Source organism: Cricetulus griseus, chromosome 2 (genome assembly GCF_003668045.3).
Source record: "Cricetulus griseus strain 17A/GY chromosome 2, alternate assembly CriGri-PICRH-1.0, whole genome shotgun sequence".
NCBI lineage: Eukaryota > Metazoa > Chordata > Mammalia > Rodentia > Cricetidae > Cricetulus > Cricetulus griseus.
In genome coordinates, this window is record NC_048595.1 from 11620144 (window position 1) to 11634973 (window position 14830).

At 53.4% G+C, this 14830-nt stretch overlaps 1 protein-coding gene across 3 annotated transcripts in view; it reads left to right on the forward strand.

The window, feature by feature from the left end:
• Plekhm2 (pleckstrin homology and RUN domain containing M2) overlaps nt 1–13522 on the forward strand; it is a 41678-nt gene extending 28156 nt beyond the window's left edge. For 2 of the 3 annotated variants that reach the window (XM_027399937.2, XM_027399938.2), the window contains 14 exons: nt 1137–1196; nt 4405–4633; nt 6809–7648; nt 7769–7838; nt 7976–8066; nt 8328–8392; nt 8740–8828; nt 9397–9529; nt 9792–9982; nt 10475–10540; nt 11171–11330; nt 11613–11792; nt 11870–11986; nt 12574–13522. In XM_027399937.2, the coding sequence (XP_027255738.1) occupies nt 1137–1196; nt 4405–4633; nt 6809–7648; nt 7769–7838; nt 7976–8066; nt 8328–8392; nt 8740–8828; nt 9397–9529; nt 9792–9982; nt 10475–10540; nt 11171–11330; nt 11613–11792; nt 11870–11986; nt 12574–12711 (2429 nt within the window). In that variant the 3' untranslated portion in view covers nt 12712–13522. The remainder of the gene's footprint in view (nt 1–1136; nt 1197–4404; nt 4634–6808; nt 7649–7768; nt 7839–7975; nt 8067–8327; nt 8393–8739; nt 8829–9396; nt 9530–9791; nt 9983–10474; nt 10541–11170; nt 11331–11612; nt 11793–11869; nt 11987–12573) is intronic. The other variant, XM_027399939.2, reaches the window with a different exon arrangement.
• The last annotated feature ends 1308 nt before the right edge of the window (nt 13523–14830 follow it).

The window sequence follows — 14830 nt, forward strand, 5'->3', positions numbered from 1 at the left end:
CACTTTCAGACTTACGTCAGCAAGATTTGCAGTGCAGGAGCTGGCAGTGTAGCTCAGTGGGTGGAGCACTGGTGTAGCGTATGTGAAACCCTAGGCTCAATCCCCGCCACTGTATAAATCCAAGCTTGTGGCCAATGAGATGGTCTAGTGGCTAAAAAGCACCTGCCACACCACCCAAACCTGACGACCTGACTGATCCTGGGAACCCACCATGCAAGGAGAGGACCTGAAGGTTGTCCTTTGGTCTCCACAAACACACACTGTGACACATTCACACCTGTGCCTATGCATCACACATCACACACACACACACACACACACACACACACACTACACACACACATTACACACACACACACACACTACACACACACATTACACACACACACACACATTACACACACACACACTACACACACACACACACACACACACATTACACAGACACACACATTACACACACACACACACTACACACACACACACATTACACACACTACACACACATTACACACACACACACACACTACACACACACACACTACACACACACACATTACACACACACACACACACACACACACACACACACACACACACACACTGGGCATGATGGGCACATCTGTAATCCCAGCACTTAAGTAGAGTCAGGAGGATCAGAAGTTCTGGGTCGTTCTCTACTATGTAGCAAGTTCAAGACCAGCCTTGGCTACATGATAAATGTTTCCAAAACTGATAATAATAAAAATACTTACATTGCTTATTTGCTTATAGGACAAGTAAAGCAGCCACTGGGTCTCCTTGGGTGGGCCTCATGGGCTATCCTGGAGGAGGAGTCAGAGGGGCAGGCCTTGAAGAAGCGGCCAGGCCATCCATGGATGGAGGTTATACTGTCTGGTTCTAGCCAGAGGACAGCACCTCATTACCCCGATGGCCACAGGGGGAGGAAAGCCAAGAGACTCAGGTTCTTGTGAGACAGAACAGGCTCTGGGTTAGGAAGGCGTGGCCCTCAGGTCAGCCGAGGTCACAGTGGGCTGTTAGACAACATGTACGAGTTTCTCCCTCTTTCTTCTCCCCATGTCTCCCTCCTTCCACTGCCCGTTTCTAATCTTGAGTTTTGTCCCTCGTTTTTATAGATTATGATTTTGGAGATGTGTTTCCAGCAGTGCCGTCTGTACCCAGCACAGACTGGGAAGGTGGGACAGAGTCCTCTGTGACCCTCTTTTCCTGTTTTGCAACGTTTCCACGCCGGGCTTTCTGCATGTTTCAAAATCAGCTCCTTATTACTTATAACAATGCCCATGGTCATAATGACGCCGCAGCTGGTGTTGGAGTAGGTGGAATTCTGCAGGAGGGGAACTTGGCCTTTAGCTAGCCCAGGAGTCCTGCTCTCAGCGAGCATTCCTGCCCTTCCACGGGGGCCTCAGGAGTCATTAAGCGTCTGTTGCACAGACACCAGGCCACCTCCTGATATCAGTCCCAGTTGTTATACTAATGGTATATGTGTGACCTGGCTGAGTGCAGAAACCTGTGGGAGAGGAGTGATGCCCTGAGATACAGGGATGGTAAACTCCCATCTACCACAGGAGCTTCCAGGGGAAAGATGGAGACTTGGTCCTTTCAGGCTCTCCCTAATGGACTGAGATCCAAGTGAGGAAACTGCCCAGGCAGAGCTGAAACTCCCTACAGGGAGGAGCCAGCAAGATGGTTTGGCAAGTAAAGGAGCTTGCCACCAAGCATAACCACTTGAATTCTTTCCCTGGAAGCCACATGGTGGGAGGAGAGAACTGTCATCCCCAAATGGCCTCTGACCTCTATGTACACAGGATCCTCTTGACCGCTGTGTACACACACAGCATCCTCTGACCTCTGTGTACACACACAGCATCCTCTGACCTCTGTGTACACACACAGCATTCTCTGACCTCTGTGTACACACACAGCATCCTCTGACCTCTGTGTACACACACAGCATTCTCTGACCTCTGTGTACACACACAGCATCCTCTGACCTCTGTGTACACACACAGCATTCTCTGACCTCTGTGTACACACACAGCATCCTCTGACCTCTGTGTACACACACAGCATTCTCTGACCTCTGTGTACACACACAGCATCCTCTGACCTCTGTGTACACACACAGCATTCTCTGACCTCTACATACATGCATAAGCATGCCCCACCTCATAAATGAGTCAATGTGAAAGCCTCTGATGAGGAGATTCTCTTAGGAGTTTTAAAGCAGTTAAGCTTTCTACTCTGTCCACTGGGCATCAGCATTTTGGGAGGTATTTTTTTTCTGCCTGTGGCTTGGACAAATTCACACAGGGACTCCCAGGTTGCAGGGCTTACTCCAAGTGGGGTTTCAGTTTGATACAGTAAATGCTTGCTCCTAACTATGAGGCTGTCCCAGACTCCCTTCCCAAAGAGCTCCTGCCCCAGGCACCCCTTCTTGCCTGAGGTGGGGTTCCCCCTGAGGGTGACCTGAGCAGTGGACAAGAGCTGATGTTTCTCAGGTGATATGAGTGTGAGAGACATGGGCTCCAACACTGAGAGGTGGATTGTGTCGCTCGGCTAAGAAGGTAGCTCTGAGGAGTATGTTTGAGTGCAGGTAGTGTGAGCCCCGGAATTCCACCTAACATCTATTCTCCTCTCGGCCTCTTCTGAAGCATAATGTCGGCCTTGGTTTTTCCCTCTGGCTCTAACCACTAACCCTTTCCTGACACACTTTTTACAGTCACTTAACAGGCAGGCCATGACCTCTGACCTTCCTCCACAGCCCTGTATATCTTGCCCAGAAACTAATAGCCCAGCTTGCTCAGGCTGGGCTGGGCCTAGGCAGGGTTATAGTCATCGCAACAGTGACTCTCCAAGTTCCTCAGCACTAAGGCACCACTGTCTCCTTGAGCCTGGAGGAAAGCAAGACTTGGGAGGCAACTCCAAACTTGGGGTCCTGTGCAGGACTGGGTAGGGTGATCCATGGTCCTCTCTATAAATTGGTAGGCACCCAGACACCTACCATGTCCTGGGGTTTGTTCACTCACCTCCCATGACCCCTCCCACAAGCAGCTACCAGTGCTGCGGGGACAAAGGAGTTGACATCTCTATCCCTGTGGGAGCCCTCTGTGGGGGTTGGAAGGCATGGCTTCCTTCTGATAGCTAGACTCCAATCAGGAAAACTGAAGAATGTCCCTAGCATGTACCTGACAGAGATGTCATTTCTTTTAACCATTCCTGAGGCAGGAGAATGGCTGATTGTCCCAGGCCAGACAGGGCTACATAGTAAGACACACACACCCAATCTCAAAATGATAAAAATGAGAAAATACAACCACATAAAAAAAAAAAAAACAGAGAAACAAAGTTCTGTGTCAGGCAGCAGGCCCCAGGCCTTCCGGTGTGCTTAGGGAAGCATGTTCTTTCCTCTTCTGCACAGGTAATGGCCAGCAAGATGTGCACATGCCAACTACTAGAGTATGAGTGGCCATTAGCCTTCACCCAGGTAGTCCCACCAGCTGGTCCCAGGCCTCAGCTCTCTGCCTGGGCAGTTCCCATCTGCCACCAGATAAATAGCCCCCTGTACTCCCCAGGATGGTGCTCCCGTGATGGTGCTCCCCATATGCCTATTCCAGTGAGTTAGAATGGAGGCCAGTTAGACCAGCTCCTCACTGAAAGGCAACAGCGTCCTCCAGCTCACCCTAAGAGGGGTACCTGGCTCTGTCCCCCGGAGTGCTATTAGGTTTCGGGGAGAAAAGTCAGTATCCTCTGAAGAGCCTGCAAAGTGTCTTGGAGGACACTTTGTTCCTCTTCTGCTCTGCATCTCATCTTGTTGTCCCTGATCTGTCTGTCACTGTCCTGTGTTGCGTTGGGTCCTATGTTCCCCTCCCCTGCGCTCCCTAGCCCAGCTTCCTTTTCCTTGTCTCTTCTGTTCTTCTTGCTTCTTTTGTTCCCTGTTGTCTGCTGGGGAGGGGCCTAGCAGAGGACTTTGGGTGTCACTTTGCACAGGGAGTGGTGTTGAGGGCCTGCCCAGAATCCCCAATCCTTACGGGAGGAGGTTCTGGGGTTATCCCAGGAGGTATGCACCCTGTCTCCTCTTGGGGTCCCAGCCACCCTACCCAGGGCTTAGGCCTAAAAGCTGTTTCACATTGTGGACCCTTAACTGAACTTGGCTAAGTGTGAGTACTAAGGGCTCCCAGTGACACCGAAGACAGTGTCTCCATCATTTGGCTCCAAAAGCATCAATTGCATGTCCTGTGGGTGGGGACTCTGCTCTTGAACTAGGGTCACCATGGTCAGGCTTCCCTGGGAGGAACTGGCCCACCTTCCCTGAGATAAGGCGTCTTCTGGGGCCCATTTGGTAGGCTGACAGGCTGTCTGTGTCCTGTCTCTTTGTCCTTGCAGATGGAGATCTCACAGATACCATCAGTGGCCCTCGTTCCACTGCCTCAGACCTGACCAGTAGCAAGACATCCACCAAGAGCCCCACCCAGCGCCATAACCCCTTCAATGAGGAGCAGCCCGAGGCTGTGTCATCATCTGACACCACCCCTGTGCACACTACCTCTCAGGAGAAGGAAAAGGCACAGGCCCCAGACCAGTCAGATGGCTGTACGGAGCTTGAAGTCATCAGGTTAGGAGGGAGGGGACCGGGAGAAGGCGGGTGAGCACCTAGCACCCAATGTCCCCCTCTGGGCTCAATGTGTAGTCCAGGGCAGACAGGGCTTCCCCAAGAGAAGGGGACATCACTGAGGCTTAGGAAGCAGCCCCTTCACACCTTGTGCAGTTCTTTGGACCACAGGTTTCAGAAGATCTGCCCCATGTAGGCTGCTGTAACCAAGTGCAAAGACAGATGGCAGAAGCAACAGAAGAGCAGAGTTTTCCTTTTTTTCTTTTGGTCTGAGACAGCTGTCTGTGTGTAGTTCTGGCCATCCTGGAACTTAACTATGTAGACTGGCTTCATTCTCAGATCCTCTGGCCTCTGCCTCGAGTGCTGGAATTAAAGGCATGTGTCACCACGCCTGGCCAGGCCTCTTTTGTTTAAGATGGTTTCTCTATGAAGCTCTGGTTGTCCTGGAACTTCCTGTATAGACCAGGCTCCAGCCTCTGCCTCCTGAGTGCTGGGATTAGAGGCCTGTGCCATCTTACCGGGCCACATCAAGTCTTTACTCTGGTGGTTGAGGTGAGGGTGCCACACCCACAGTTTCTGAGCGGAACCTTTCCATGTTTGCATGTGTCCATCTTGTATGTGTCTCCATGTCAGAACAGAGAAACCTCTCGGGCTGTTTTCATAAGGGCCATGATCCCATTCAGAGGGCTCTGCTGCCGTGACTGTAGCACCTCTCAGAAGCACCCGCTTGACACCATTACCTGTGGATTAGGGTTCCCATGCATGAGTTGAGGTGGACACAGCATCCATCTTGGACTAAGGTCCAAGCCCTGGAGGGACTGGCCTGGGCAGCAGCCATAGCTGGCTGACTTCTGGGCACTTTGTTTAGCCCACCCAGGGCCAGAAACCACCTTCGGGTCAGACCTCTTCCCAGGAGTATTTGTATGTTTGTTTTGTAAGAAAAGGCCTCACTATAGATGTATGAAGCCCAGATTGGACTCACCCTTGCCAGCAGCCTCCTGCTCCAGGCTCCCAGTGCTGGGTAGTCAGCATACATTCTGAGATCCCTCTAGTTTTGGTTCTGGTAGAGCCTGCTTCATGGTTCATGTCTTTGACACATGGACAGAGGGATGCAAAGGAGGAGTCTCTTGGCCAGAGCCATCTCAGCTCTCTGACCTCCCTTGGGCCTGCTCTGAAAACTCTCCACACCAAATGAGGAGAGAAGCCCCATTTCCCACCATACCTGCTGGCCTGAGGCAGGAGCATTGCTTCCTAGGGTCTGGACTTGGAACACACACACACTCTGTCTCTGTCTCTGTCTCTCATTCACTTACTCTCATGTACACACACACACACACACACACACACACACACACCTACACCTACACCTGCTCACACAGACCCTCCTTCAGGTTGGTTAAAGTACATGGGAGCTTGAGAGAGACACTCAGCCCTGAAGTGTCTTAGCTGGGCCCATCCCAGCCATCTTAGAACCAAAGGGTAGGGCCAACGTGATAGACGCAGAAACTCTGAGGTGTTTGTGAGCAAATCATTTATTCCCAATGATACCTAGGGGAAAGGGTCTGTTGTTCACATCCTAAGTGGAGTAGAGAGTTGTTGGTTTAACTAAACGTGGTCTAAGTTTGCTTCCTGGACAGACGTAGCTAGCTCAGTTGGGTTTGTTTTGCTTTGTTAGGTTTTCTGAGACAAAGTCACACTATCACACTATATAGCCCTGGTTGGCCTGGAAATAGATATGCAGACCAGGCTAGCCTTAAATGACCCCCACCTCTGCCTTCGAGTGCTGGGATTATAAATTTGTGCTACCAGGCCTGGCTTAGCTCAGACTTTTTTTTTTTTTCTCCTCTTTTTGTTTCTGAGATGGGTCTGGCTATGTAGCCTTGCTGGCCTGTGCTCACAATCCTCCTGCCTCTACCTCCCAAGTGCTGGGATCATAAGTGTGTACTAGCAGGCCTGGCTGCTACCTCAGTTCTGTCAGCTAGGATTTGTAGGCCTGTTCGGGAGCTATTTATGCCTCTCTTGGTTGTCCCTCCTACCCATCTCTGCCAGCACCAGAACGCCTTAGGTCTGTCACCTTGTACTGCCCAGGACTACATACACTCTGGACTGTCTCTCTGACCTAGCCTGTACCCCGGGGTTACTAAAGCATTAACCCCTCCCCTGTCACTGCCATCACAGGGTCACCAAGAAGAAGAAAATTGGTAAGAAGAAAAAGACCAAATTGGAGGAGGAAGCAAGCCCACTACAGCCCACCTCCAACTACCAGAAATGTTCTAGGCAGAGGGATGGTGACAGACTTGTGGGCACCCCAAGCCTGGGACGGGACTTGCCAGATCCTGCACTTGCCTCCCCGCAGGAGCAAGGGGGAGGTCCCAGCAGTGAACAGTCTGAGCTCAGCCAGATGGGCTTGCTGATCCCGGAGATGAAGGACACTTCCATGGAGTGCCTGGGACAGCCCCTGAGCAAAGTCATTGACAAGCTCCACGGACAGCTGGACCCAAGCACGTGGTGTTCCCATCCTGATCCTCCGGATCAGTCCTTTCGGACCGGCTCTCCCGGGGAGGCCCCGGAAAAACCACCATTTGGCGACTTTAGTGAGGGGCTTCCAGCCCCAATGGACTTCTACCGCTTTACGGTCGAGAGTCCAAGTACTGTTGCACCAGGTGGCGGCCACCATGACCCTGCAGGGCCTAGCCAACCGCTGCATGTTCCTGGTAGCCCTGCGACTGCTATCCAAGAAGAAGAGGGAGGAAGAGGAGAGAGACCGGCATCTCAGCCCCTAGAGGACATGCAGGGGGAGACTCAGGAACCAGAGCCACAGGAACGGGACACCCAGTTATCACTGGTCAGCCAGGAGCCTGTGCCTGAACCTGTGTCCCAGCCTGAACTTGGAACCCAGGAGGCTCTTTGCAAGCTCAAGCGAGACCAGCCCAGTCCATGCCTGAGCAGCGCTGAGGACTCCGGGGTGGACGAGGGCCAGGGCAGCCCTTCAGAGCTGGCACATCCCTCAGAGTTCAGGTGAGGGCTGTCTACACCTGGTGCAGGATCTGCCAGTCCAGCAGCCTGCTGGTGGGAGATGGAAAGGCGAGTGACCTCCTGCCTGACCCCTGCTCCTCCTGCCCCTTGTCCCTGTCACAGAGTGGACAACAATCACTTACTCCTGCTGATGATCCATGTCTTTAGAGAAAACGAAGAGCAGTTGTTCAAAGTAAGTCCCCGGACTGGGGAGCCATCGAGCAACACAGCAAAGGCGTGTTGGGTCACCCAGACTGTTGACCCGTTGACTGCGCATGCGGTCCCGCAGGGCAGGCGCGCAGGCTGACTCCCGTTTGCTTGGGCTCTTAGATGATCCGGATGAGCACAGGGCACATGGAGGGCAACCTGCAGCTGCTATACGTGCTCCTCACAGACTGCTACGTCTACCTACTTCGGAAAGGTGCCTGCCCTGCCGCCCCAGGCCCTCCCCAGCCCCCCACCCCCACTGTAGGCGTGTACTAATGACAAGGTGTCCCATGGGAGGTATTGCCAGCTGGGCTGAGCCCCCCTCCCACCCCCGTCTGTCATTGAGCTATACTGACACTTCACATTACAGGGTAAGGGGGGGTCTCCTCTGCCACGGGGCTGGGTCTTAGGAAATGGGGCTGGGGGACAGGAAAAGGCCAGCCAGGGTAATAGGTATTGTGGTCTCCTCTCTCAGGGGCCACAGAGAAGCCATACCTGGTGGAAGAGGCTGTTTCTTACAATGAACTTGACTATGTGTCGGTGAGTGCAGGCTCTGCAGTTGGTGTACCTGCCTGGGTGTGCGGCTTCTCAGGCCACCCACACTTAGAGTTGCAGAACAAGGTCCCTCCTGGGTATGGGTGCCAACATCCACAGAGGCCTCTGTACACATGCTGAGACACAAGAGTCAAGTGCGAAGATGCCTCTTCCTGCACCAGATCCTTGACCATCTTCCCGAATTCATGCCAGGCCCCAGATCTTGGTCAGGGGCCTTCCTAGTCGTGACCCCAGACGTATGGTTTCTCCCTTCCCAATCCGAGCCAACCCTCACTGTGACCGCACTGCCCCTTATGCTGGGCAGTGGCCAAGCCCTGTGTGGTTTCTGGCAGGTTGGCCTGGACCAACAGACGGTGAAGCTAGTGTGTGCTGATCGCAGGAAGCAGTTTTTGCTGGACACAGCTGATGTGGCCCTGGCTGAGTGAGTGTCACCCCCCCACACACCCCTCAACAAGACAGGAGAAGCAACATCTGCCTTGGGCATGGCCCTGGCCAGGGGTAGAAGCAGACAGTCATCTGTTCCCCCAAGAGCCTGTGCTCTGCTCAGAGAGGCAGGGAAGTGGACAGTCACTGACTAACTCACCTCAGCCCCTCAGGACCTGTGGAGAGGAAAGGGGCTGGTGTGAGGTCCAATGAGAGGGGAGACACCAGAGCCAGACTGCTGCCTTGAACTATGGACATGAGACTTACACAGGATGAGGTCCTATCTGCACTGATTAGAATGGTCAAGTCCTACTGGCCAGCACTTTGTCTAGTGTCCCTTTACGTTCAGAATTCCAGGCCCCTTGGACACTAGGAATGGTCAGGCCTTTTCTGGGTACCATCCAGGGATGCAGGGCTCTGACCTCATCGTCTTCCACTGCCGCCCCGATTCTAGCATCCTCAGCCCCTGGTTTCTGTTAGCTCTGAGCCAGGAGTTCTCAGGACAGAGCCCTGTCCCCCCAGACCTGTCCCCAGGCCTCTGACAGCAAACCGCACTCCTCGCACAGGCTCTTCTTGGCGTCTCTGAAGTCAGCTATGATCAAAGGCTGCCGGGAACCACCCTACCCTAGCATCTTGACTGATGCCACCATGGAGAAGTTGGCACTAGCCAAATTTGTCGCCCAGGAATCCAAATGTGAGGTCAGTGTCTGGGGAGGGAACTCCAGTGGCACACCAACATTAGCTTGCCTTGGATTAAGTCTAATGATACAAATGGTGCCTTTAGCATTTCTCAGTCACCTTGTGGGAAGGGCTTTGCTCCTGGGCGTACCCTCTTGCCGACTTGGCTATGTCCTGAGGTTACCTTGTTATCACTGTTCCTAGGGCTGGGCCATGGGTAAGCTGAGGCTCTGCCAAGCTGAGGCTCTGCCTTATTTGCTTTGTCTATTGCCTGAACCTGCAGGCATCCACAGTGAGTGTGCATTTCTATGGGCTTGTGCACTGGGAAGACCCCATGGACAAGACCCTGGGCCCTGTGTCCTGCAACTGCTCACCCCCTGAGGGCACCATCACCAAAGAAGGCATGCTGCACTACAAGGCTGGCACCTCGTATCTGGGCAAGGAACACTGGAAGCCCTGCTTCGTGGTGCTCAGGTGGGAACCCAGCAGTGGTGGGCCCAGGGGATGGCTCAGGCCCCTAGCAGGAGAGGCCCAAGGGCAGATGCCTCCCTTCTCCACAGTGCTGTGGGGTCAGCTTTTCTGTGCCCCCAGTTTTCGGGGCACAGGATTCCCAGTGTGACAGACCTTCAGCTGTACCCAGGAAGGGATAGTGTTCTCTCCAACCACTCTCAGATTCCTTTCTTTGGGATGGTGGGGGGGGGGGCTCGAGACAGAGTTTCTCTGTAGCTTTGGAGGCTGTCCTGGAACTCAACTCTGTAGACCAGGCTGGCCTCGAACTCACAGAGATCCACCTGCCTCTGCCTCCCGAGTGCTGGGATTAAAGGCATGTGTCACCAACGCCCAGCTCTCTCAGATTCCTTTCCTATCCCCTCCGTAGAAAGCAGGTCCCTGGTTCCCACCCAGTTTATGAGGGACCCCTGGGATCCTCTTAGCCATGCCTCACCTCACTGTGTTGTGACCCTGCAGCAACGGAATCCTCTACCAGTATCCTGATCGCACTGATGTCATCCCCCTGCTCTCGGTGAACATGGGGTAAGTGTCTCAGGAAGAGGGTAGTGGGGAGGTGTCAGGGCTAGTTGTCCTGCCTGGAGGTCAGCTCTGGCTGAGTCTGAGGCCGGGAGCTTGCTGTCCTTCTGTCCCTCACCTCACCTTATCCAGCAACCCCCAATTAGTGTCTTGTGGTTTGCAAGCTGTAAGGAGCCATGGAGGCAGAATGAATGGGAAGGCACCCTTTGTCTAGAGAAGGGAGCCCCTTCCCAGAAAGTCCCCATGCAGTGAGAGGCAAACTGTCAGGAAGTAGATGAGTGGACACTGGTTCTGAGCAAGCGCGGTGTGTGCTTTGCACCCTCTGTTTGGGTACCCAGGGGATTTTAGCCGTTCTGGAGATACAGGTTCTTATGCACACTTCTAACCCAGTGTGGAAGGTAGAGGCAGGAAGATCAGAAGTTCCAGGTCATCCTCTGCTACATAACAAGTTCCAGGCCAGCCTGAGCTACATGAGACCCTGTGTCAAAAGAAATGAAACAAAAAAAAAGATTATACAGAAATGGTGGGGTTGCCAAGCGTATGTAAACATCCCTAGAGCCAGAGCCTGAGGCCTGGTGTCTGCACACCTCAGCCACTCCAGCCTCCTCACTCCCATTTCACCCTCCTCTGGCTCAGGGGGGAGCAGTGCGGTGGCTGCCGGAGATCCAACACCACAGATCGGCCCCACGCCTTCCAGGTCATTCTGGCTGACCGGCCCTGCCTGGAACTAAGTGCTAACAGCGAGGCCGAGATGGCTGAGTGGATGCAGCATCTCTGCCAGGCAGTGTCCAAAGGAGTAAGTGTCCCTGCCTCCACCATCTGTCCAGCCTGGCCCATCCATGATCTCTAGGGTCCTACCCCCAAACACACCGGTCACAGAGAAAGAAGCCTGGGAGGGCCAAGATGGTAGACCCTAGAGGACAGTCCAAAAATGAACACAAGCTCAGAGCACTTTATAGCCTGGACCATTCCCCTCTCCCCTCCCTACACTGCTAAGATAGACAGAGTCTAACGTGATTCCTGGTGCAGGCCATCCTAGAGAAACAGCTTACCTCTCCCACCTTCTGCCAATGTCCAGGTCATACCCCAGGGGGTGGCTCCCAGCCCCTGTATCCCTTGCTGCCTGGTAATCACGGGGGACCGCCTCTTCACATGCCACGAGGATTGCCAAACCAGCTTCTTTCGATCCCTGGGCATGGCCAGGCTGGCTGACATCAGTGCAATCTCCACAGAACTGGGCAAGGAGTACTGTGTCCTGGTAAGCTGGGTGGGGATGAGGGCACAGGGCCGCCCAAGGAAATCCATGCATACTCACCCAGGGCCTGCCATTCCTAGGAGTTCTCCCAGGATAGCCCACAGCTGCTCCAACCTTGGGTCATCTATCTGAGCTGCACTTCAGAACTGGACAGGTTCCTGACTGCCCTGAGCTCTGGGTGGAAAGCCATCTACCAGGTATCTAACCGTTCTTGGCCTGGCCTCACCTGTAGGGTTCTGAGGGCAGCAACTTGCAAACAACACTGAGACAGACACAGAAACTTGGGGCCAGAGGGGCAAGTCCCAACATCAGCTAGTCTGTCAAAGCTAAATATGACACCAGGAGCTATAGAGCTCATGGTGGGCCTGGTGAGACACAGGACAGGACCTCCTCTTTCCCAGAGCCCTGGAAAGGTAGTAGCTTTTATTTTTCATTTTGATGTTGGGTTTTTGTTGTTGTTGTTGTTAAGACAGGCCTTATTATGCAACTCTGGCTCGTGGGATTAAAGGCATATGCTGCCACTGCACCCAGAGAGAGGTATCATTTTGCGAATGTGCTCCCTGTCCCTGTGGTTCTGGGGGAGCTCTAAACTGAGCCTGAGGTGGAGCACAGTCAAGGACAGAAACATGCCCAATGAATTGCAGGTAGACCTGAGACGTTGGGGGTCTGTGTGCAGAGCAGGAGGGAAACTTGTAACATGGACGATGTTCCCAAAGGCCCCGGGGTTTCCATGGCTCCTAGGAAAGCAGCCTGCAGCCTCTCTGCTCCCTCTCGTCTACCACAGGTTGACCTCCCTCACAAGGCGATTCATGAAGCCTCCATCAAGCAGAAATTCGAAGATGCTCTGAGCCTCATCCACAGTGCCTGGCAGCGGAGCGACAGTCTCTGCCGAGGCAGAGCCTCCCGGGACCCCTGGTGCTGAGGCGTGGCTGAGCAGCACTGCAGGCAGGCAGGCAGGAAGGAGGCAGGCTGACCAGTGTGTACACTGTGCTGTGCCACCATGCTGTTTCGGAGCCAGGTGTCCACAGGCCTCTACAGCCCACTCCTGCCTTGAGGTGGCAGAACCACTAGCGTGATCCAGGGATCCAGAGTGAGTGACTAGAGGTCACTGAGGCAGAAGGTCTGAGCCCTGTGGGCTCTGTAGACATATGGTATTCCCTGGGCCACCACCTTAGTTCTCACCATCTGTTCAGGGTGGCCATGAGAATAATAGCATCCATTTAAAGGGGAGTAAAGAGACCAGTAGGGTGGGTGTACCATCTTCCTTTCCTGGGCCAGGGTCCTGGGCAGATGGTCAGGTCCCCCGGGGGTCGTGAGTGCCCAGCCACCCTTGTTCATTTTCGAACACTGTTCCCACTGCACAGGAAAACGGGAACACTGGGTATCTGTGCATGTCTCCTACTCACGCATCCACCCAGTGCACAGCAAGCGGCCTGCCTCACATAGCAGTCCTCTGTGGCTGCTAGGAGGCCCTGCATGTCCACAGCCCTGCCTCTCCTCTCCCTCAAATACAGCAGAGCTTGTAGGAGCCAGGGATCAGTTGGCTCCTTGCCAGGAGCAAAGGAGAAGAATGGAGAACAGAGCCCATGAGCCTGGTGGCTACTTTGACACCTGACTGACCCAGGCTTGGCTGGAGCTGGCCCTTCCTGAAGTCTCTGTTAGGTCCTTCGGGGGATGGGGCAGATGGATTGGGCTTTGTTTTTTAAAATAAAATTGACATTATATTGCTGAGACTTGTCAGTGGTCCTCTCTTTAAGCGTGAGATGGGTCGGGGAGGGCTCCCCCACTGCAACATCTTCACTGTCCACTCTGTGCCCAACACACCCGACATAGACTCAGAACCAGCTCTGCCCCTGCTGCTTCCATGGCTCCACTGCCTGGAGGATGAAGGCCAGGAGTCCCTGGGCCTTCCTGTTTCCTGCTTGGCCACCAAGAGTGGGAACCTGGTCGGCCAGTTGTTAAGGAAAATGCCTAGAACCCGAAAAGGTCTTCAGAGTGGTCCCTGTCTTTCCATTCCATCTCCCCCAGGGGCTCTGTGGTTCTGGGTGAGCAAGACTGAGGCACTAGAAGTTGGGTGATGGGGGACGTCCTTCTGTACATATGTTTCTCTTATTGATTGATGAATAACCAGTAGAGGCATGAAGATAGGCGGGGCTAGGAGACATGGAGAATTATGGGAAAGGTAGGCAGAGAGAGACGGCGAGAGATGCCACGTAGCTATGGAGAAGATAGGATGCTCTGGCGTTCTCTGGTAAGATAAGACCACGTGGAAATACTTAGATTAATGGAAATGGGTTACAGAGCTAGCTAATGAGAAGGCCTAGCCCTTGGCCAACAGTTTAATAATATAAGTCTTTTTGTACTTTTTGGGGGGCTGAAGCAGTGGGACCTGGGGGGACAAGAAAACTTTCATCAACAGTTGGGAACTGAAGAGGGGCATGGACCACCTTTCCTGTGTGAAGCGCTGTTCAAATCAGGCCTTTTTTATTTAACAGTGGTCCCCAAAGTTGTCCTCTGACGTCTGTACACATCTATGTCCTGTGTGCATCCCCTTACACACACACACACACACACACATGCACACAAGCAGGATAGCCTAAGCTATGTAGTGAGGCCCGGTCTAAAACATACATATACATACATACATATATTTGTGCATATATAGACATGAATGGGGTTTGTTGGGCATGGTGTCACACACCTTTAACCCCAACACTCAGGAGGCAGAGGTAGGTGGGTCTCTGTGAGTCCCTGGCCTGCCTGGTCTACAGAGTGTGTTCCAGGACAACCAGAGCTACACAGAGAAACCCTTTCTGAGAAAGAAAGAGAGAGGGAGGGAGGGAGGGAGGGAGGAGGGAGGGAGGAGGAGGGAGGGAGGGGGAGGGAAAGAAAGAAAAAGAAAGAAAGAAAGAAAGAAAAAGAAAGAGAGGGGCTGGAGAGATGGCTCAGTGGTTAAGAGCACTGACTTCTCTTTCAGAGGTCCTGAGTTCAATTCCCAGCAACCACATAGTGGCTCACAACCATCCGTTATGAGATCTGGT